The 22,596-nt window shown below is 49.5% G+C and overlaps 1 protein-coding gene across 4 annotated transcripts in view; it reads left to right on the top strand.

Annotated features, from left to right (window-relative positions):
• Positions 1-22,596, top strand: part of TANGO6 (transport and golgi organization 6 homolog) — a 59,475-nt gene that overhangs the window by 34,185 nt on the left and 2,694 nt on the right. For 2 of the 4 annotated variants that reach the window (XM_082229287.1, XM_082229285.1), the window contains 3 exons: positions 9,393-9,545; positions 16,870-17,021; positions 20,233-20,346. In XM_082229287.1, the coding sequence (XP_082085413.1) occupies positions 9,393-9,545; positions 16,870-17,021; positions 20,233-20,346 (419 nt within the window). Of the gene's footprint in view, positions 1-9,392; positions 9,546-16,869; positions 17,022-20,232; positions 20,347-22,596 lie in introns of those variants that run through there. The other 2 variants (XM_082229286.1, XM_082229288.1) reach the window with 2 other exon arrangements.

Genomic DNA, 22,596 nt, shown 5'->3' with positions numbered 1-22,596 from the left:
GACTCTGCAAATGGCCCACAAAGGTCTGAATGTACTAAAGCAAATGGCCTCTTGCTTATTCTAGTACTTTCAGGATAAGACCCTCGCTTACTTTTAGACTCCTTGCAGGTATTGCAGTCTAGAAAAACTGAACATTTTTTCATTTTAATTCCCTTGCTTAATTCTGGCATTTTCGCAATACTGCGGAAATTGGCATGCCCCAAACGACGATGCCACAGATGCTGACACTCATCATGCAAGGCTCTATTATAGGCTTTAACATATGCCCCAGACTCACTTACTAGCTGGTCTTTCAAAACAAACAAACCATTTTGTAGCGACGCTGTAACCACTTTTCCAGCTTTCTCTATTCTACAGCCTGAACCAGAAAAGGTTACTTTAAATCCCTGCTTAACAAGACTTGTAACTGAAAGCAAATTATTTTCTAAACTTGGTACACATAAAACATTGGTAAACTTGGTACTTAAACAGTTGATATTCACACTACCCTTTCCAGCTGACTCATGCACTGTTCCATCAGCTAGTACTACATTTACAGATTTACAAGGCTGCTTCTGCTTTTCTACAAGGGTTTGTGCAGACTTGACAAAAATGTTTGTCGCTGCTGAGTCTAAAATCCAGTCTTGTCCAACGTCGTGACTGGTGCCTCGAACTGCTGCAGAAACATACTGGATTCGATTGTTCCTGTCTCCTCGCTTCCCAGCAAACGCAGGCCGCCTTTGTCTTGTATTTTCTCCCACAGACACAGTGCACTGTCGTACTAAATGCTTAGTTGACCCACAATGATAGCATCTTCTAACTGTGAACGCTGCTTCCTCTCTGCGGTCTACAACCTCTTTAGGATGCCGCTCCTCATCAGTTGCATATCTTTTACTGGACTGCCTCCCATTTCTGGAGTTACGGTGAGGGGTTGTGGCCTTCCTCTCATGGCGTCTTTCCTCCTCATCAAGCAAACGGCCAGTTAAGAAATGCATTGTTAATTGGCTTTCTGGGATTGCTTCCAGAGTCATCACTAAATTGTCCCATGACTCAGGAAGTGAAGACAGCACAATATAAACTTTTCTCTGTTCAGAAAAATGTTCCCCAAGTTCATTTAACTGTGAAAACAAATCACGCATTCTTTGAAGGTGTGTTGAAACACATTCACCCTCACTTAGTCTGGCTCGGTACAGAGCTCTCATTAGAGTAATTTTGCTGCCAGCAGTGTCTCTAATATGTATCGCTCTCAGTGCTTGCCAAATCTCACTTGCTGTTTCAAGGTCTCGCACATGAGATAACTGAGACTTCTCTAAACTCAAAATTAAATTGGCATAGGCTTTGTCCTCCAGCCTTTGGTCTGCTTCATCTACTTCTTCATCCTCCTCTTTTACAGGAGGGTTAACAACAACAGTCCAACATTGTTCTTTCTTTAAAAACGCCTGCATCTGTAAACTCCATGACATATAATTGGACTCTCCCAGTTTCTCTACTGGAAAATAGGAAGCTCCCCCTTGAGTTCCAGCTCCAAGTCCAGCCATGGCACCACCCAGCTTTCAGCTTTCAGCTTTCCACTCAGTTCTTACTCACACGTGGCTTGAAGAAAAACGTTCGGCTCCTGGTCCCAAACAGACACTCCCTGCCGATGCCTTCACACAGCCAGCTGCTTGAGAAAACGCTGAGTTGCTTCCAGTCTCTGGGTTCTTTTCACGCTCTGTCTCTGCCCACTCAGGACTGGGGACTGGGCCCATAACCTATTGGAGGGGAATTTCCAGCCGGTGGCAGAGGACAGATGGACTCCAGGAGACATAGGTGTAAAAACCCAAACAAAAACGAAAGCTTTATTACTAAGCAAATAAACACAAACTCTGGTGGATGTTATTCCTGCAGGCAAGCAACAAAACTCAGCTTTTTCCTTTATAGCAACGGTCACCTGCAGCCAATTAATCCCAGAAACTTCTTAAAGGTATACACACATGTTTCTGTGCCGAACGTCCTCTAACAAATTAATCAGCTGCTGTGTACAGATAGTGCAGAAGGAAAGAGGAACATTCTAGGCTGAACTCAAGATTGCCACACAGGGAGGTCTGAGATGCTGTGGTTTCTTGGAGCAAAAGGAGTCCACCTTTTTGCCTTGGTACAGTCAAACTTCAGTGGCTCTTCACCAGTTGCCCTGTTAAGGCAGATGGCAACCAGAGAGAGAACATCACCCCAATTTGGCCATTCTGCTGGTCTGAGCCAGGGGCAGTGCAGGGAAGGAGCACACTTGCACCATACCTCCAGTCCTGGTGTAGCCGTGTAATCCTGATGGCTGTGTTTTAACCTCCAGTGTTGAAGGCATTCTGCTTCTGAATACCAGTTGCGGGGAATCACAAGCAGGGAGAGTTGTTGCAGTCAGACTTGCTTACTTGCGGATTTCATCAAAAGCATCTAGTTCAGTGTTTCCCAACCTTTTTTGGGCAAAGACACACTTGTTTCATGAAAAAAATCTTGAGGCACACCACCATTACAGCCCCGTGACATCAGCGCGCAGCGTCACGCCGGGAGGGACATGAATTGCTAGCAAATTACATAATCACCTCCTTGAGGGCTGGCTCATCTTCTCCGAAGGCAGAACCCCATTAATTAACAGCACAGACTCACACCATAGCCAAGATGAGGGGGGAAAACCTCAGTCATGCACAGTCATGCACATGTGGGGGCTAAATGAGGACGAAGACTGGGCAGAGAGCAGGGTTCAAATCACCCCACCTGGCCAGGACAATCCCTGGGTGCTCCCTTGGGCCACTCACCTGACCCACCTCGCAGGGCTGTTGTTGCGAGGATAACACGGGGAGAACCACGCGCGCCCCCGGGAGCTCCTTGGAGGAGAAAGCGGGCGATGAATGCAATGCACGAAATATATGAGAGGCGACCAGGTTTTGCAGGTGAGGGGCCCCCGCCAGCCTCCGCTTCCAACACCCGGCGCAACGACACCGAAGTTTCCCCCCGGGCTCAGCTCGGGGAGCAGCGCTGCTCCCCCCCGGCTCCCCTTCGCCCTCCCGGCTCTCTCTGCTGCCCACTGGGGACCCCCCTCACCTGCCAAGTCCGGAGCGCCGGTGGAAGTTGCATGCATTCATGCAGGGCGCCGCGTTGCCATTGCATTGCACTGCACTCCATGCAACGCCTGCACGCATGCATTGCCTTGCACGCCCGCCAAGGGGTCTCCCCGCGGTCCGATGCGTCCCCTCCGGCGCGGATGCAGCATTGCAAAAATAAACACCCCCCCGACGCAGCCCTACCTGGGGGGCAGCCTCCGCCGCCGCCGCTCCGCCTCCGCGGAGATCCCCGGGCTCCATCCTGCCGCCCAATCTCCACGGGGGCGCAGGCAGCCTGCGTGGGGTCTGCGCGGAAGAGCCCCTGCCCGCCCGGCCGCCGCTGCTGCGCTCATTCCATGGCCGGGAGAAGAGCGCTTCAAACAAAACGCCCACCCCGCCAGGCCACGCTGGGAAACGCAGTCCGCGCACCCCGCGCGGGCGCGGAGCCCAAGGGCGAGGGGACTACGGATCCCGGCAGCCCCTGCGCCGGGGACGGAGGGGGAGAGGCCGGGTGCAGGGATGGAGGGACGGGTGGGCGAGCGTGTGAGTGAGTGGCAGCCGCCAAGCCTTGGCCGAGAGCCAGGAAGGGCCTCCCCGGAGGAGGAGGAGGAGGGAGGCGCAGAGCGGGAGGGAGGGAACCCCAGGGGTCATCTAGTGACGGCGCCCCAATCGAAAATTTGACTTTTAAAAAAAAAATCTTTCGAATTTTTTAATTTTTCCCGCGGCACACCAGGCAACGTCTCGCGGCACACTAGTGTGCCGCGGAACAGTGGTTGGGAAACACTGATCTAGTTGGCTGCTATGAGAACAGGATACCTGACTATATAGGCCTTTAACCTGATCCAAGAGCCAACTCCTCTTGCAGTCTAGCATAACAGCGGTATGGGATTCTTCTTCCCATGTATTTATGTGTTGTGGGTTTTTTATCTTCTTTTTGAAAACTGTCCTGGAAGCTTCACTGCAGAGTAGCATATATTTTGAGCTAAATGGAGGCTGAAAGAGGCCTCCCACCTCTTTTTCATAGAGACAGAGGCGAGGAAAGTGGGACAGTAATAGTATCCACCACCAGCTTTCTGGGCCGATGGATTTTTTCACTGTTTCTTCTCGGGATTCCTTGGCACCCTCAAAGTGTAAGGAGGCATTTGGGTGCGAGCCAGCTCCCTTTCCTCATTGTGCAGTGCAATTCATAATAATTCAGATTTTTAGCCCAGTAACATCCTAAGGGCTCAGGATGAGTAACAAACACTTATTTAAAGTATTGTGGGGTTGGGCAGGAAGACCCATAAATAAGGTGTTGAATGGATAAAAAAATCTCCCAGTTGCTTCAGGAGGAGGAAGTCTTCAACCCTTTCAAAGTTCATGCTGCACCTTTTCTGTGCAGTTTGTATAGGGCAGTGTTTCCCAACCGGTGTTCCGCGGCACACTAGTGTGCCGCGAGACGTTGCCTGGTGTGCCGTGGGAGGGAGGCGGGCGAGTCGGGCGGCGAGAAGCGGGGCGGCGGCGGCGAGGAGAGGCCGCCCAGCGCGGGGCTCTCGCCGTCTGCCTGCCTGGCTGCCTGCGTGGCGCTGACGTCACGGGGCTGTAACGTGCCCCACATAGGCACACGCGGGGCGGCGAGCGAGCTCCCTCCCACATCCCATCGCCGCTCGCTTCGGCCGGCCTACTGGGCTGTCGCAGGTGGAAGGCCTGCGCATGCGCGAGGTTTTCGCGCCTTCGGGATTCCCTTCACGCCTTCCTCCTCCCGGGTCCTTGAGAGTGCAGGAAGCGGCAGCGCGAGACCGGCGTTGAGCCTGGTAGGTATTGCGCTTGCCAAGGCAGTCATTTGGGAAATGAAAACTTGCAAAGCAAGCAACCAGTTCAATCTGAAGTACGTGTATGCTTAATATCCTGTATCTGAAACCTGTTCTGCCCCCTCCCCCACACTTGGTGCCATTTTCATCTACACATGCAGCAGAGTAAGTTGACCCAGAATAGTACCAATTCAGATGGCAGATGGGAGAATGACAGTGCTGAATGCTTTCCCATGTAGAACAGTCCCTGCAAATAAAAACCTAGCATATTTGGAAGAGGGATGCTAGCCTAACCATTACCTTCTATGCTGTTACTATTTTTTTAATTTTTTTTACATAAGTAAAAAGTGACCTTTCCCCATCTGGCATGGTGGTGTGCCTCGAGATTTTTTTCATGAAACAAGTGTGCCTTTGCCCAAAAAAGGTTGGGAAACACTGGTATAGGGCACCTGGGAAGTCCCAGCAGGAAGCCCCTGGCTCAGACTCCTGTCAGGTAGAAGAAGCTGGGAGAGAGGGAATAAAGAGGACCTGCTCTTCTGGCTGCAACACCCAAAGAGCTGAAGGGGAAACCTCCTCGGCCTGCCTTTTCCTTCCTGTACTTGTGTTGGCTTGAGCGTGTGAAGGGCTCATGTGTGCCCTGCAGGCGAAAGACATCTTGCCACTCCCACCAGTGACATGGAAAGCATTGATCCTTGCACGTTTAGCAACTTTGCGATGGCTTTGATGAACCCTCCCACTTTGCCAGGGGGGCTGAGTCAGAAGCAAAGTGCTAAGCTCAGCTTTGAGAGTCATGTCGGCATTGCCCCAAAAGGGCTGGGATGATGTAGGGGAGAGGCTAAGATGTGGGGCAGCTTTCACATCTTACCCGCTGCCCTTTCCCCTAGAGAGCCATCTGGCTGCCAACACACATGCACCCCATTCCAGAACACACATCTCCCTACCATTTCCAGCTAGACAAGCACCTGAAAATAAGCAGGGCAGGAGAGACTTCAGTCTTGGCCAGGTAGCCTCTGCCACTGACTCACTGCTTGGCATCCCCAAAGATGCTCCAGGCCCCACAGTCTTCCCTCCCGCACCCCCCCCACACACATAAAAGTATTGCTGTCTCATTGCAGATTTACTAGTCCATTGCTTTACAAGCCGGAAATGAGTAACATGATTGTTCTCAAAAGCAAAGTCGGGGGGAAGCACAGAACCAGGATATTGGCAGGTTTCAGCCAGTCTGAGCCACAGGAAGAAATTGTAATTGTACCTTGGATGTGGCCCTTGAACCTGCTGTTGACAATGTGTGGTTCGCATGTATTCAGTATTGGATATTTTGCGATGGACCCACAGTTAAAAAATAAACTTGGAAGCGGAATTTTGCTTTACGCTGCTTTGAGCCCCTAGAGCTTTAAAGTGTCCAGAGCACTGTTTACTGCACCCAGAGTGGGGGACAGAGTCCTCTGTGATTCTCAAGACTCCCTGGCGGATGGTATCACAGAGAAAGCACACACACCCTCCCCACCGCCGCACCTTACCTGCTGCAGAAGGAAGCAAGCCTAAACAACTGAGAAAGGGGGCAGGATCATTGCACTTCCAGCATAACCTTTTTTGGCACAAGGGCCACATTCACCCTTGGCCACACTCTCTGAGGGCCAGAGGTGGGTGTAGCCACCCTGCACACTCTCATGTACACACAGCCTTCCCTGCCCCATCTGTAGTGACTGGAGTGTTGGACTAAGCTGGGAGACCAGGGTTCAGATCCCCATGCAGCCCTGAGACACTTGCTGGGTAACCTTGCGTCAGTCGGTCTCTCAGCCTAACCTAGTTTACAGGGTTGTTGTGAGGGTAACATGGGGAGGGGGAGAACCATGTATGCCACCCCGAGATCCTTTGGTGCACTGTAAATGTTAAACAAATACTGTACATAAATTAGGGTTGCCATATTTCAAAAAGTAAAAACCAGGACACCCTGAAAGTTGTTGAGTTCTAAAAAGGCCCCAAAATGCAATTGTTCAATTGACTTGCCTAGGATCCAGGACAAACCGCCACCTTACAGCCCTACATAAATGAAAATCTTTCTGGATCAGCAGAAGGGGGCTTATTGCCCCCTCTGTTAATGTCGTGGTGACCAAGGAGGGGGCAATTTGCATCTGTTCCTGAGCACAGAGTATTGCCTGTTCCAGCACTGTGTCTGCTTCACTTCCCCACACTTTTGACCCCACTGCCAAAGTTGGTGGGGTTTTGGCTGGGGACTGAAAAAATTGCTTGAAGCTTGAGGGTGGGCAGATCAGGCCTCAGAGCTGGAAGTTGGCCACCTGTGCCCTAGAGCCATAGGCAGCTCCAGATGAGCCAGTTTAGGGGCTACCTCAGATGGCCTCATTGGAGCCTTTTTCCTCTCCATGGTTCTGTTCCTGGAGGAGGAGGATGTTTCTCATCTTCTTCAAGCCAACTCTTTAAAGAGGAATTCTGCTCCCCTCTGCCCTAGAGCTCCCTGTTCCATTTTTTTCATGTGGGTTTTCCCACACAGCTTTTTATTGTCAGTTTGGGCCTTGGGCTTGGGCAACTTGGCGGTTGGAGCCCTGTTCCCGGGGAGGCCTTGGGCAAGCTGTGGCGTGTGCCAGCCTCAGCTCTTAAGGTGGAAATAACCCCATGTGTGTTGTGAAGTGCTGCCTCCTATGCCAGCCTTCTGCAACAAGCTCCCATCTATGGCCTTTCCGTTTGCACTTTCAGAGAGAAGCTTTAAACTTTGGCTTGGTCCAGGAGGCCTGGACTAAGGGGAAACATAATTTTTCCTTTCCAAATTAGTCCAGGTAAATGTTAGGAACAGTTATTATATCATATTTGATTCTTCAGGCTGTGAACTCTCATTTATTTATTTATTTATTTATTGCATTTATAACCCACATTTTCACCAAGGAGCTCTATGTGGTGTACATGGCTCTCCTCAGTTAATCCACACAACCACCCTATGAGGTAGGTTAGGCTTAGAGGCAGGCCACCAAGCATGGGGATAGGAAGCCTTGGATCTCTGTCAAGCACAGCAACAGGTGCTTGAGTTCCCAAATGGAGCCTAGTCATCCCACTCTGCCACCAGCTGACAATGCCCTTAGCAGATGTAACAATCCCATAATACCTATTTTCCCAACAACCTGCTTCTTCTAATCCCCAGGGCATTTTCCTCCCTCCTCCTCCATTTCTTCTTCCTGTGCCCAGAGGCATGTCTGATCTGGAATTTGAGATCAAAGGGATGTGAAAGACAGCTGCATCCGCATAATCTCAAAGGGTTGAGGTCGTAACCTGGGCCTTCAAGGCCAAATCAAGCAGCTATTGAATTAAAGGTGTTGGGCATGGCCCAGTAGGACCTGGGCTGTTTTCACAGCTCTGATGGTTCTGTGGTGGAACTTGCAATTACATGAAGTGTGCTTCCTCCCCACTGTTTACTCTGGCTTGACTGTAGAATGCTGCCATGACTTCTTGGAGCAAGGCTGTAGGACACACAAAACTTCTAGGAGCACACTCAGAAGGGAGACCTTGATTCTAGTTCTCTTCAGTGAGCGAGAGTTGGGCTTGATTCCCTGGAGCTGCCCTTGCCTCTTCCAGGGGCAGTGACTCACATGACATGAACCTTTGTAAGTAGCACCTTTCTGCCATTGTGATTTGTGGATGACATCTGATGAAGCCAGTCTTTGCTGGCTCATCTCTGAGGACATCTAGAGCTTTGCCACCTTGTTGCTGCACATGAATGCAGCTACCCCTTTGGGAATGTGGTCTTTTTGGCACAGCCACCATCAGGACAGAGTTGAAGCTGGTTAAGTTGGCACCTTTTGTTGCTGCCTATGACAACCTGGTGCCCTACATATATTTTGGATTACAACTCTCATCAGCTTCAGCCAGGGAAGGCACCAGCTTAGCAAAGGCGTGTGGTGCTTTGCCAAGCCAGGGGTTTCTAGTTTCCTGTAGGTCTATTCTGCTTCAGAGGCAATTCTTTCCCACGTGTTGGGAATTCCTTTTTGAGGCATGTTCTGGTTTGTTTTGCCTTGCAAGAGAGCTGTATTAAGCTGGCAAAGCTCCCACACTGCCAACAGGGCTGAAGAATTGAGGGTTTTTCAGTTGTTTCTGGACTATAGCTCCCATCCCTGCTAATCATGCTGGCTGGGACTGATGGGAGATCAACAACATCTAGGGAATCCCTACTCCCAGGATAAGCAATGTGGCAATAAGGCTATTATAAACACCCTTTGGACAAGGGCAAAAAATAAAATCTGAATAATTAGCCAGGTGGGCAATAAAAGATCACTTAAAACTATTCTACCTTTATTAGGCACATTGTTCAATCCTTCCAAGTCCTCTGTGTGAATCTGATTTTCAGTCTCTCCTCCTTTCTTTTGAGGGCGTTCTTCCTCTGCTATCCCCTCTGGATTTAGAATTGGAGAGCTGGGAAAGGGCTCAAAAAGCCATCAGTTCAAAGTATCCCCACTAGCATCTTGGACATCGGTCCACACAGTTGCCAATGCCTCTGCCTTCTATGTCACTCCCTGGTGCTTCTCTTTCTCCTGATCTTCAGGTGTTGTGCTGCTGTCAGATGCATTCCCAGAGCGAGTCCTGCCCTACCTGCTGGCCCAATATGGGAGCGCTCATCCAGGCACACAGGAAGCACAGACGGTCGAGACCAGGATGAAAGTGGGAGAGGCCCTGATGCGCATCACACGGGCACTAGGTGAGTTTGCAGCTCCCACTGGGAATTTTGTGCCAGAGCTGCTCCAGCAGCGTGTGGAGCACCAGAACATGTGGCTCCCTGAGGAGGCCTACGCTGGCTTTATAATCACACTTGTCCAGGAAGTTGAGTAATGCTCATTTACTAGTATAAAACCCACAACTGGTTGTACTAAGTGCAGAGTGCCAAACAGCATTGATGTTCCTTGGCAGCTTGGTACCCAGCCTTCACAATCTACAGATGCCTCTAGCTTTGCTGTTCAGTGTGTGGGCACAACACCCCACCTGGACAGAGCCGTGCTAGAGGAGATCCCTGCTCCTTCTTCCACAGTAGCATCTTTGCCTTCAGGTGCCTAAGCACCAAACTGACAGCAGGGGAAGTTACTGTTTGGACCCACCCAGGTCAACCTCCCCTGGTTTTGGAGTCATGTCCTCTGGCACAGATTGGAGTAACACTGCATGCCCTGCCCTTACAAAGGAAAATTAGGCATGTCTAAGGGAATGAGTCACCTCCTTTTGCTAGGCCTCAAGTTGTATTAGAATCTGTGCATGCTATTTAACAGCACTATTAATTTTCTCCTTGCTTCATTTCCCCATAAATGGAAGTTCAGGAATTGCCCACCGGTTTCCTGCATGTTACAAGGCACCATTATAAAACTTGGCTGCATTGCCTGCTGTTTCCCTAAGACTGGAGCCCTGTGACTTGTCTGGGCATGACAGTGGCTGAGTTCTCTGGAACTTAGGCCTTTCTTTAAAGGTTTTTGTTTGTTAAAGTGATTGCTTCTTGGTGGCATCCAAGCTCCTCTACACAACTGGGGTCTAGGGGGACAGGTGGCAGCTTAGCAGGGTGCATGAGCAAGTCTTGATGGTGCCACCACAGCCATCTCAAGTCTTTTGTCCACTGCTGTTGCCAGCGAACAGATTGCTCCCTGCACTCTGTGCTGCAAATCCTGCTTGGCCAATTTAGCCTTATTGTGCTTTATATATGTTGAGCCTAACTCATTAAATTACCATCTGGCCCAGATGTTTCTCCATCTGTGCATCCCACCTGTTTGTCTGAAGCAGAAAATGGCTAAAAGACTGGCTTTTAAATCTTTTAGTTTGATAAAAGAGAGGGGGGATTACAGGGTTTCCTCCTTGGTTTGGCTTCTGTGGCAGCTAAATAAATATTTTCTCAAACAGATGTTCAGTGTGTGAGGACCTCTTCTGGTTTTCACGCTTTTTGCGTTGAGGGAACTGGCCTATTTGACATCAGCTGGTCTGCTTGAGAAGCCCTGCATGATGTAAAGGATCCTGGGACATGTGCACACTCAGGCACCAGGGCCATGCTGTTGACCATTATGTACTGAGCAGGTGACCTAGAACACTCCTGACACTTCCATCTGATCATGCATTGCAAGAAAGGGGTGGTTGTGGTGGTGAGGAAGCCTCTCTGCCATTAATACTGATCTTCTGATAAGCTTCCAAAGTACAACATGCACCCCCGGATTGAAAACTCCTGTTTGTGGGCTAAGCTGCATCTACCTTGACTGCCCTTTCACTCAGACCAAATCGGAATATTGTGTGCTTCTTCTGAGTGACTGGTTGCCCACTCCAAGCATAAATCATATTCTAAGAGACTTTAGCATTTCTGGGCAAAGAATGGGGCCTCTGAAGAGACAAGGCTCCAGGCTGTGAAATTTGGCAATTAACCACCTGGTTATAGGCCTTGTTCCAACATAACTGTTGGCATTCAGCACAATGAATTGTGCCCAGCATTCCTTGGAGCAGACCCCTTGAAAGGAATGAGCATGGCTAAGTTAGGCCCATTAATCTTATCTAGTCCAAGGATAACTTAGTTGGATACAGCCCAATGGCTCTTTGAAGTAACTCCTTGAAGTTCACACATGTGCAAAAGCAATGCCAGAGTTTGTTTTCCTCAGCAGATCTGTGATTTTATGAGCAGGTTTGTAGATGCCTGGCAAACAAGCAACCCTGTCCCACAGGCATAAGTAGCACTGGATTCTTGCAAAACTGCCTTCAAACAGAGCACAGCTGGTACCAGCTCAAATCCCCTGAATGAATCTACCCACTTGTTTGCCCCTTCCTCTCTCTGGTTTTGCTGCCCTTTAGGGATGAGGAGGGGAGCTTCTCCATGGCAACACAACCACCTTCACTACTGGGCTTCTGGTAAGGTAAAGGTAAAGGTACACCTGCCGGTACGGGCCAGTCTTGACAGACTCTAGGGTTGTGCGCTCATCTCACTCTAGAGGCTGGGAGCCAGTGCTGTCCGAAGACACTTCTGGGCTTCTGGTTAGGCCCCCAAAAACATATACTACCTCCAATTGTGAAGGTAGAGCATATGGCCCTTTTGGTGCTATGTTGCCCTTTTGGCAGTGATTGGCGCACCCTTTACTCCCCCCCTCCCCCGCTGTGCCTGGTCTGTGCAGCTGCTTTTTCTTCTTGCAGGTAGAAAGTAGGTGCACTCAGACACCTCATCTGCTGGAAAATTCTCTTGGCTCACTGATGAGTTGCTGCTGGCAAAGGGCCCTTTCTTTAAAGATAATAGCATAATTGCTCCCCTGTGTGTCAGGGCTTTATCCTCCTGTTTGTATCTCTTTTCTTTCTTTTTCTTTTCAAGGTGCTGCTCGCTCCTGCTTTCCCTGCCCCCAGCAAGAGTGCTTTTTGGGGGAAGGGGGGTGGTCCCTGTCCTTCCTAGTCAGCTAAACATCAGGAAGACTTTTCCAGTCACAATTTTCTTATCTTTCTGCCCTTTTCCCATTGCTTTTTTATTGTTAATCTTCTAGAAGTTTTTTGGGGTTTTTTAATGAATGGAAGCACTTTGGCCACTTAGGTGCTCAGTGATTGACTTAAAAGGATTTTGAGGCCCCAGGCCCATGATACAAATCTGCATGTGCTAATGCAAACTGAGGCTAAGTTTCAGAGGGGGAGTAATTTTAAAAAAAATAAAGGGGAGAAGGTACAGGAGATATCCACCCCAGGGCAAAAGACTTGGAGCTCAAGCCCCCTGACCCCCGACAACAGCCCTGGGCTTTGACACACAAACCCACCCACCCGCCCACACCCCAGCACCCTTGGGGACTGCAGCTATGAGGCTGTGTGTGTTGTGGCTTCTCCCACTGCTTGGTCATACATTATGGGTGTGGGGCTGCTGATCTGAATGAGGGTCTCTTGAGGCTGCTGAGGTGTCATGCTTCACTCCCGGCCTGTGCCACTCCTACCCACCCTGGTTCTTGCACCGCTGTCAGCACAGCCCCCTATTTGGCATGCACCAACTAGTCTGTCTATTTATAGATCAAATTAAACCAAAGTGTTTTGTACGTCTTCACATTTTTCAACACTACAGCACTATTTAAGACTGTGCTCTCTATTCTTAAAAATCACTGGATTTCCTTCCCCACCCCCTGCTGCTAATCTTTTCTGGGATTTGCTTTGCTTTGGGGTTGTCTCTCCTCCTAACGGCTGCAGGGAGTGCTGGCTGTGGCAAAAACCCTCCTGCACCTCTGGATATTGGTATCTCTGGTGTGGAGGAAAACCTTTCCAAAGGAATGTTGGTTATTCTGCCTTTGTGGCAGTGTAATAGCGAGAGTTGCACCACTACAAAACTATGACTTACTGCTGGAAGCAAAAGGGGCCTAATTTTGACCCATCTGCTCTATCATGGCACAGATGCATCTGTTGCTGAGGAGAAGGACTCCAGTGATGCTCTGGGAAGGAGGAGGACCAGAGGGTGGGAGGTGGGGTGCCTAGGCGAACCCTGCCCTGCAGGTCTTGACTGCAGCAAATGCCCTAAGCTCTGGGGTGCCTTTTGCAAAGGGACAACTCCTGCGCAAGCCGACCGCCTGCATCCCAGGAGGGAGCGGCTGGTTTGCAACAGTTCTGCTGCTTTCATGTCAGCCCTCATTAGAAAGCAGATTTTCTTCTTCAGGCAGCAGAAAGCTGAAGACAAGTTGAGATCTGTCAGCTGGCTGGAACGGTTAAGGAAGGAAAGGGAATCTGTGCAACCTGACCCCTGTTGTGTGTAACTTCAGGAGTTGGGGGGGCAGCTAGAACTGTGGCTTATATGTGCCTGTGTAGTCTCATTTTTCTTCTCTTGGGGTGGGGAGGAAAGAGGTGCTTCTCCTCTCCCCCTTCCAGGCATTGCTGAAGGATTTGCATTATCAATTGAGTTTAAACACATTAAAGCTTCCCCCAGGATGTCAGCTGAGACACTTCCTCTTCTTATTCAGGGATCATTCACTGCATGGGGGAGGGGGCTGGGAGGGAACCTGCTTTGTTCATTCAGCTCCTGATCCAGGCAAAGTGCTGCTTTCGTAGGCAAGAGTCATAATAATTAGACCTCCTCCTCCTCAGCTGTCTAGGGGCGCCTGGGAGGGAGATGCTTCTGACACCCTGGGTGGGTTGGTGCACTGCAGGCCTTGCAGCCCACCAAGGGGGGGTTAACAGTTACAAGGGATGCAAGCTAATTTCCTTCAGCAGAGTAGACAGCTCCCCATCTCACCCCAAGTACTACCACTATAGACTTTACAGCTTGAAAATGTGTGTGCAAAGGCAGCTGGTACCTGAGACCAAAGCTGGGCTTGTGCTGGTCACAGAGCCAAAATGGATTTTTGTGGAATAAAGATATCTACAAGATTCTGCTTACTGTGCACAAGTTGTTCAAGATACAGAATTTGAGGTTGGTTCTTAGCTTAAGAGTTGAGAAAACAGAGCAAAGGTTGTAACTGTGCAGCAGCAGAGGTACCCTCAGCTGGCATCCCTCCCCCACTCCTCCCCCATGGCTGAAGCCTCTTCAGGGCAGATGCATGTGTGTGTGCCTTTTGTCCCATTGACATGCAGGTGAGACAAAGATGGGGGGGGAATTTGTATGCTTTGGAATTCAGGGGGAACCAGAGAGGCGGCTAATGAAAATTAAGGGATTACCCTTTCATCCTGTGCCTGCCCGACAGTGTGGCAGGAAGCGCCAGGGTGTATCCAGTGCAGAAGTGGCCTGTCATGTAACTCTTGTTCTTGTCTGAGTGCTTGAATAAACCCACATTCAGTCCTGCCTCATTGTGCTCCCCCCACCCACCCACCCAATATTTCTGCAGCAGCAAGTTTGCACACCCCACTGATTCTACTTAGTCACAGCAGCAGCGGGTGGGAGAGAAGTTGCCACAGAGCAAAAGTCTTCTGGCTCTTCCTTTTAGACTTGTTGCCCTTTGCTGTTCTGTGTCATGGGTTAAGGAGCACAATCAGATTGCTCACTCTAGTTTTCACACGCTTTGCTGTTTCTAATGCACTTGGTCTGCTGTGAATGGGCAAACAGAAATCCCAGTTGTGTATATTTGCTTCCTCTCCATTCTCTGATGAATAATTTTGTGAAACTTTAAAGAAAGCTGGCGTACTCTTAGACTGGCATTAAATTGGTGTTGTTAGTAAAAGGCATGATGTTACCTTCTGCCCGACCCCCTTGGGACTGACATGACAGCCACATTCTATTCTGTTGCATGCGTCTAGAATCATAGAATTGTAGAATTGGAAGGGATCCACCCCAAGGGTCCTCTAGTTCAACCACATGCAATGCAGGAATCACAGCTGCCTGACAGATGACCACCCAACGTGTTTTAAAACCTCCAGTGAAGGAAAGTCCACCTCCTTCTGAGGTAATTCATTCTACTGTTGAATAGCTGTCCTTTCTTGTAATTTGAATCCATTGGTTCAGGTCCCAACCTCTGGAGCAACAGAAAACAAGTTTGCTCCATCCTCCATGTGACACCCCTTCAGATATTTTAAAATGGCTTCTCTTTTCTAGGCTAAACATACCCAGCTCCCTCAAGTGTTCCTCATAAGGCATGGTTTCCAGTCCTTTTATCATCTGGGTTGTTCTCCTTTGCACACATTCAAGCTTGCCAATGTCCTTCTTAAACTGTGATACCTTTTTCACATTGTTGACTTACATTAAGCCTGTGGTCTACCAAGACCCCTAGATCCTTTTTACATGGGTTTGTTCTTCTTGGTTCTGAGTTTGGGCATCTTAACAGCAACCATTTTGAGGCACAGGAATATGGCTACTTCCACACCCACAGCCCTACTCACTACAAAATCCCAGGGACTTTTGCAGCATTGTGGTCCAGAACTGACTGCAAAGATTAAGAGGGCTGGACCGGAGCCTTTCAGCCCCTGTGACCAGAGTCACTTTGGAAGTGTCCTTCCTCCCATTTTATAGATGGGGAAGTAAGGGCAAGCTGTAGTGAGAGCAGAATTGAAAACATCCTTCTGGGTTGAAGTTCACATCACTCCTTCCCTGAAAATAATGAGCTTTTTGCACCAGCAGCTGTTCATGTATCTGCTAGGAGTGCTGCTTGTTGGGTCAGGGTGAGCAGCACTGCAAAGTCCCAGACACTCTTACTCTTACTCTCTCTCTCTCTCAGTAAGAGAAAAATCTGCTCCCAAGTCAGCAAGAACTGACTTCAGGATTCCTCTTCTGGGCAGAGAAGAGGAATTTGGGGCAATAAGAAGCATCACCTTTCCTAACAGGTGGCTGCCTGACCAGCCATCCTGGGAACCTGCTCAGAAGGTGCAACAAAAATCCCTAGGTCATTAGCTAGAACTGTCTGGGGATCCTTCTGCACAGAAGCCACAAGAGGCTGGGCTGCCCAGAGGTCAGAGGTGAGTCCAGGAAATTGGCGTCACATTGTAGATGCCCATGGGCACACATGCTGACAGCTGCCGCTCTGAGCCACAGGCCAGTGGATGGTTGCATAAGAAGGGGGGGGTGCAGATGGGCCAGGCGCCTGGTCAGCTGTGAACACTCGCCAAAGCGTGTGATCTTGACTGGTCGATAGCAGAGCACCGCTGGCCAAGGTGACTTCTAGACTGGAGCTGCAGCTCATTGCCATGTGATAGATAAGTTTTCAATTTAAACCACCACAGCTTTATTGTCCAGGCTGTGTGACGCTGCCACCTCCAGCAGAGATATCCTCTTCCAACCACCTGCACTGTCTGGTGGTTTACACGTGAGTCGGAAAAGCATTGCTGATGGAAAGGAGGTGGCAACGCACCAAAAGCCTGGGATCTCCATTTGTCCTTGGCTCCTTATCTCTGCCCATCTCGTTGTGTCCTCCATGGAACAGGCCACTTTTCCCCAAGAGATATCAACAGTGCCGACCCCCAACCAGCCAAAGCTCTTGCTTAACAAGAGTTTTATGTATTTTTCATGGGTGACAGGTTTAATACATTCTCAATCTCTTTGTCTATTTCTTCTCCATAGCACAGAGCTCTGTTCTGCAAAAGGTGAGTGACTTAAATAATTGGAACCTTTCTCTCCCCCGCCCCCACTCTTACAGGAGACATGGCCTTCTCACACCGAGACAACCTGATCCACACCTTTCTGCGAGGAGCGAGAGATCTGGACGGCACTCTTAGGGCAAGCAGCCTGTCCAATCTGGGAGAGCTGTGCCAGATACTTCATTTTCAGCTGGGCTCTGTGGTCCATGAGGTATTGGCCACATCACCTCCTCTCTAAAGCTTTTGCTGTTACTGGAACATGGCAGGCTAGTGGGGTGGTATGCTTGGAAGGGGTGGCTTATATAACTTCCTCCCAAATGGAAACCTGTGGCCTGATTAGTGCTGGTAAATACCCCCCATGCTATGAATTCCTTTTGCCTCTTTGGCTTCTGAGAGCCCCTTCGACATACTCCCTCTGCCTAGTGCACTCCAGGTAGATGTTTTAGACTCCCATTAGCCCCGGGCAGCACAGTCATGTGATACTGGGACAGATGAGTGTTGCAGTTCAAAGCATCTGGAGGGCACTGTGTTGGGGAAGGCCGCTGTAGGGCATTCTCACAGACTTCTTTTTTTCAGACAGCGTAACGCTTTCCAGTGCCTTTCGCCTTCTGCCCACTAATACACTCTCCACTGTCCTGTGCTGTTTGATAATTGGGTATCTTCCATTAAACATGGGCAGTTTGACTGGTGTCTTTCAAGGTTAAGTCCATCAGAGCCACAACTGGGTGCTCCAGGGACAGAACACTCACAACCATGCATTTCTGTGTCAAGCTGCGGAACACCTGCCTCATACCAAGTCAGGCTATTGGCCCATCTAGCTCAACATTGTCTGTTCTGACTGGCATCACCTCTGCAGGGTTTTAGACAGGAGACATCCCCAGCCCTACTAAGAGACGCCAGGAACTGAACCAGGGACCTTCTGCCTGCAAAGCCAATGCTCTATCAATGAGTCACAACCCTACTTCAGTCTCCCCAACCTCTCCTGGGTTTTTGTATCTGTATTTTCTCCTCCTCCGTAGCTCAGTGGTAGAGCATCTGTTTTGCATGCAGAAGGGCTCCAAATTCAACCCCTGGGGTCTCTAGCCAGGGCTGGGAATATCCCTGTCTGAAACCTGGAGAGCCTCTCCTGTTCACTGCAGATAGGACTGAGCCAGATGGACCCAATGATCTGACTTGGTAAAAGGCAGCTTCCTTTGCAGAGATGAGAGCCACAGGCCAAGCACAATGCTAAGTATCTGGTACAGGGGTCAGCAACCTTTTTCAGCTGTGGGCTGGTCCACTGTCCCTCAGACCATGTGGTGGGCTGGACTATATTTGGGGGGGGGGTGAACGAATTCTTATGCCCCACAAATAACCCAGAGATGCGTTTTAAATAAAAAGACACATTCTTCTCATGTAAAAACACACTGATTCCCAGACTGTCCACAGGCCGGATTGAGAAGGCGATTGGGCCACATCTGGCATACAGACCTTAGGTTGCCTACCCCTGACCTAGTAAGTAAGGCTTACTGGAAGCTAGGATGTGCCTTTTGCTTTCTGGAAGGTTGCTGAATGGACCCTTAACAGCCAAGAAGTCTGTGTTTTCCATTTGCCCTCTGCCACTTCTCCAACAACTAGCTGGAGCAGGGCTGTGAATGCTCTTGCGTCCAATGATGCACTTCGGTGCTATGGAGATGGGTGCCATGGAAATACGTGCCCACCAGGCAGGTACATCTTGGTATTCACAGGCAGGAGGGATCAGTTCTCTGAATTCTGCACAGTAATGCTTTTGGGGGCTACCTCCAAGGATAATAAGTTCAGAGGCATGTTGTGTGCCATTTCAGGGTCACCTGACCCTGGCCCTCCTGCTGGGTTGAGAAACCTGATGGAAGCTCTGTCCAAGGTTAACTAATCTGCAGAGACATACACTACACATTGCAGCCTTTTGTTTGGTGTTTAGTTAAACCAGAATGACATCCTAATTGCTACCACAGGTGAGAAACTGCAAGCCACTCATACGTATATGTGAAAAGGGCTATGGGGTGGAAAAGAAGTCCATCATTGGACCACTGTGTTCACACTATACCTTTGAAGCACATCCAAATCACCTTCTTTCCCTCAAAGAATTCTGGGCACTATTATTGACCCCTCACAGTATTACAAATCCCAGCAACCCTTAACAAACCAGTCCCCAAGTTTATTTGAGGTGTGTGGGTCTGTGTGCTTTGAATGTGCCTTAAAGACATAGTGCGTACACAACCTTTGTCCTCAATAGCTGTGAGTAAAATAGGCTGGGTTTTTTTATTCATTAAAAAAGCACATTATGGGGTATCTGGGTAAAATGATCATAAGCTTCATTCCCACAAAGGTTTGAAAGAATCCTGCTGGGCGCATTGGAAGCAGCCTTATGTAGCAGGTCAGACCCTTTGTCTGTCTAGCTCAGCAGTGTCTGCTCTGAACAGCAGCAGGCTCTCCAGGGTATTGAGCAAAAAGAGAAAGCTTGCTCATCACCTGCTACATATGTGAGATTATTTTAATTGGAGAGGTGTCACCTGGCAGGATTGAACAAGGCGCCTTTTGCATGCAAATCAGGTGCTCTCCACCACTAAGCTGCTTCCCCTCCTCCTCCTTCCTGCAGTGCTGAAGCTGGAATGGCAGGAGGTGTGAATGCCCTCTTGGTGTCAGGAGCTGTGCATGATAGCTCTGCTGCTGCCTATTGCTGTAGCTGCTGTGCATCTACAGCAGCAGACAGGGAGGAGGTGGGTGGCTTGGTGCAGATTTCAAGCCGCACTTTTCTGTGTGTGAGGAGGGAGAGAGAGAAGGATGCTTCTGGCTCTGCAGCGGGCCAGGTGCCAGCTGATTCAGCAGGAACTGCTGCAGAGGGGGAGGGGGAAATGCTGCCCTTGAGCTGAAGGAAGGAGGCTACAGTGGGGAACTCTGTGCAGGGCAGAGGCTTCTCTGCCAGTTTCAGAACCAGCAGCAGGGACCTCCTTGGAGGCCAGGAAACAGGAGTTCTGCCCACTCACCACAAGCTGGGTGGCAGTTTCCATGCCACAAATGTGAATAAGCTCCAAGGAAGGAGAAGCTGCCTTCGCTCAGGAGTTTGCAATATTGACCCTTCCCACCAAGATGGGGAAGAAAACTTCTTCCTCTCTCACTTAAGTTTCCTTAGTGCAGCATTCCACTAAAGGGGTTTTAGAGCAAAGGCTGTCCCTCAATGGCAGAGCATCTGCTTTGCATGCAGAAGGTCCCAGGCTCAGTCTTTAGGTTGGGCTGGAAAGATCATTTTCTCAACCTCCTATTCTCTTGACTGTTCTGGTGTGGTGGGCTTTGATTTTGCGCTCAGGTTTGCTGTGCAGGCACTCCTGAGTCCCCAGCCCATCACAGGTGGGCAAAGTAGTCTGCCTGTCCTAATAGGGCCTATGACTTTATCTGTCTGACAGGTGACCTCATGTCTGACAGCAATAGCGAAGACCGACGGCCAGGTTGAAGTGCGAAGAGCAGCCATCCATGTGGTGGTGCTTCTGCTGCGCGGCCTCAGCATGAGAGCGGTGGAGGTGAGCTGCTTCCCTTCTTGATTCTGCCCAAAGAGAGATGCTCTGTAGCCCAGGCTCCTCTGCTTTTATGGTTGAGACTGGAGGTAAAAGTTTTTCCCCACTCCCCCTAGGGCCAGAGCTGTGCTTTGCCCTGCAAGTGCCCTGTGTGAAGAGAAGTGGAGTGGGGGCAACACCGAAGAAAATGGACAAAAAGTAAAAGGAGAGGTGCACCTTGAGCTGGTGCCCAGAAGCCACCATTTATGTTGTGAAAATTGTCTCAACTGTAGGTCTTCTCCCCTCTATAGCCTAGCAACAGAACCTCTTTCAGTACTGAAAGTGAAAGCCTATACTCAAGAGCAAACAGTCTTTTACTCAGAATAAGACCCATTAAGGTCTGAACACATTAAGCCACCTTCACAAAATAAACGACTAGCTTTCCGGCAGCAGACTGAAGGCTGCCTCTTCCCTTTTCCTGTGTGGGCAGCATCCTTGCAGCAAGGCTCAGACTGCCACAGCTGGTTCTATCCCAGAAGTTGGCTCTGAGCAGTGGGAATTTCATTTGCAACTACCATTGACTCACTGGAAAAAAGATTATAAGAATCATGTTCATCTGATTGTTGCTGCAGGCAGTCAATGAAAGGTGTGGCCTTCTAGAACTGCCCTGGTGCCCTTCCAAGGTGAATTGCCTCCCAAGTTGAGGCAAAGGGCAGTAGAAGCACCATTCAGGCCCAGGAAATTCTGATCCTGCTAGGATTTCTCTCCAGCCATATTCTCAGCTTGTTGCTGCTGTTGCACTCTTGTCCTTGATTATTACAGAGGGTGGAAGTGACCTTGAATGAACGACACAATGGGAGGTGGAAACGCCTCCTAAAGTTTTGAAAGCATAGGAAGCATTATCCCTCTTGCAGTTTTAAAGGGAAAAGACATTTGGAAATATTTTGATTTATTTTTTTTAGTATTTACTAGACTGCCAGTACCAAACCCAATTTATATCATTGGAGCTCAAAGATACAATATACATGCAGTTTCCCTGACATTGTCAAACAGGTATAAAACATTTGCAGAGTAGCAGCAGAGAAATGAAAATCTTCATGTCTTAATTGAGCAGGAGTATTTTGGGGGAGGGTTTTTGGATTTTAATCCCTTTCCCCATTATTCCATAACATAAATTGTTCATTTTTTATTTTGAAGTTTCTCTCTGCCCCCAACCCAATAATGGTGTCACAGGCCACTTCCTTTTAAGAATAGGAGATGAATGTTACTCCATTAGAGCCCCTGCATGGTTAATAGTAAACATTTCAAAACAATCAGCAAACTTCCCAAAGGAAATAAGCAAGTTGCCAAACTGAGGGTTTGGGATGTATTCCTTGTATTGAGGCTGTGTATAGTGAATGAGGCCTGCTGGGACTTGCGGCTTCTACAGACTGCCCACCTCAGTTTCAAAGTGCAGCAGCATCAGGTGGAGCTGCCTTGGCATGGTTGGCCAGGTGCAGGCCAGGTCCCTGGGCAAGCTGCCACCAGCGGATCTCTTTTGGCAGGACACTGGAGAGTGCCCCATCCAGGAAGCCCAGGGACTGTGTCTTCTTCCTCCTGCTCCTTTCTACCTTCGCTCCTAGCCCTGTGGGGATGGGCTAGCCATGCTGGGCTCTGAGAGAAGCTGCTTGACTCTCTGCCTCTCCTGCACAGCAGTGCTGTTACTTTGGCAAGGCTGCTTCTCTTTCTACCTTTGGACAGGCAGAAGCCTCAGTGCCAGGCACCTGAAATGAAAAGGGCATTTATGCACAGGTCACTCTCCAACTGCCTTTCAAGGGGGGGGGGAGGGAATCCAGCCCTCTGCGAATGCACACACCTTTGCAGGCCAGGTCCACAATTTGGTTGCTCCTGTGGCTCCCTCATCAAATGCCCCTCTACAAGCTCATGCTGAAATTGGGAACTTTTCAGGCTGAGCAAAACTCTTTGCCTTGTGACCCCATTGCATCCTCATGCCAGTGGACTCTTTTCCTGTTGGGCTCTGGAGAGCTCTGCACCTCAGGAGAAAATGAGGAGGGGAGCCCTCATTCCAAACTTGAACTGAACCAGCACAAGAGTTTCCTTCTCACCTCCAGCACAATCATGGCTGCAATTTTGCAAGTTTTGACCCGGTGCAGATTCCCATCTGCAGCTTTCTGGCTTTTACTGACTTTCGTTTTCTTTTTTGCTGTTTTGCTTTCCCAACATTGAAAGTTCTGGGAAATCACCATTATCTTTTCTCAATGTGTCATGCAGCAAGGC

The sequence above is a fragment of the Podarcis vaucheri genome, assembly GCF_965113315.1.
Source record: "Podarcis vaucheri genome assembly, chromosome: 7".
NCBI lineage: Eukaryota > Metazoa > Chordata > Lepidosauria > Squamata > Lacertidae > Podarcis > Podarcis vaucheri.
This window is presented reverse-complemented; position numbering and strand designations above follow the sequence as displayed.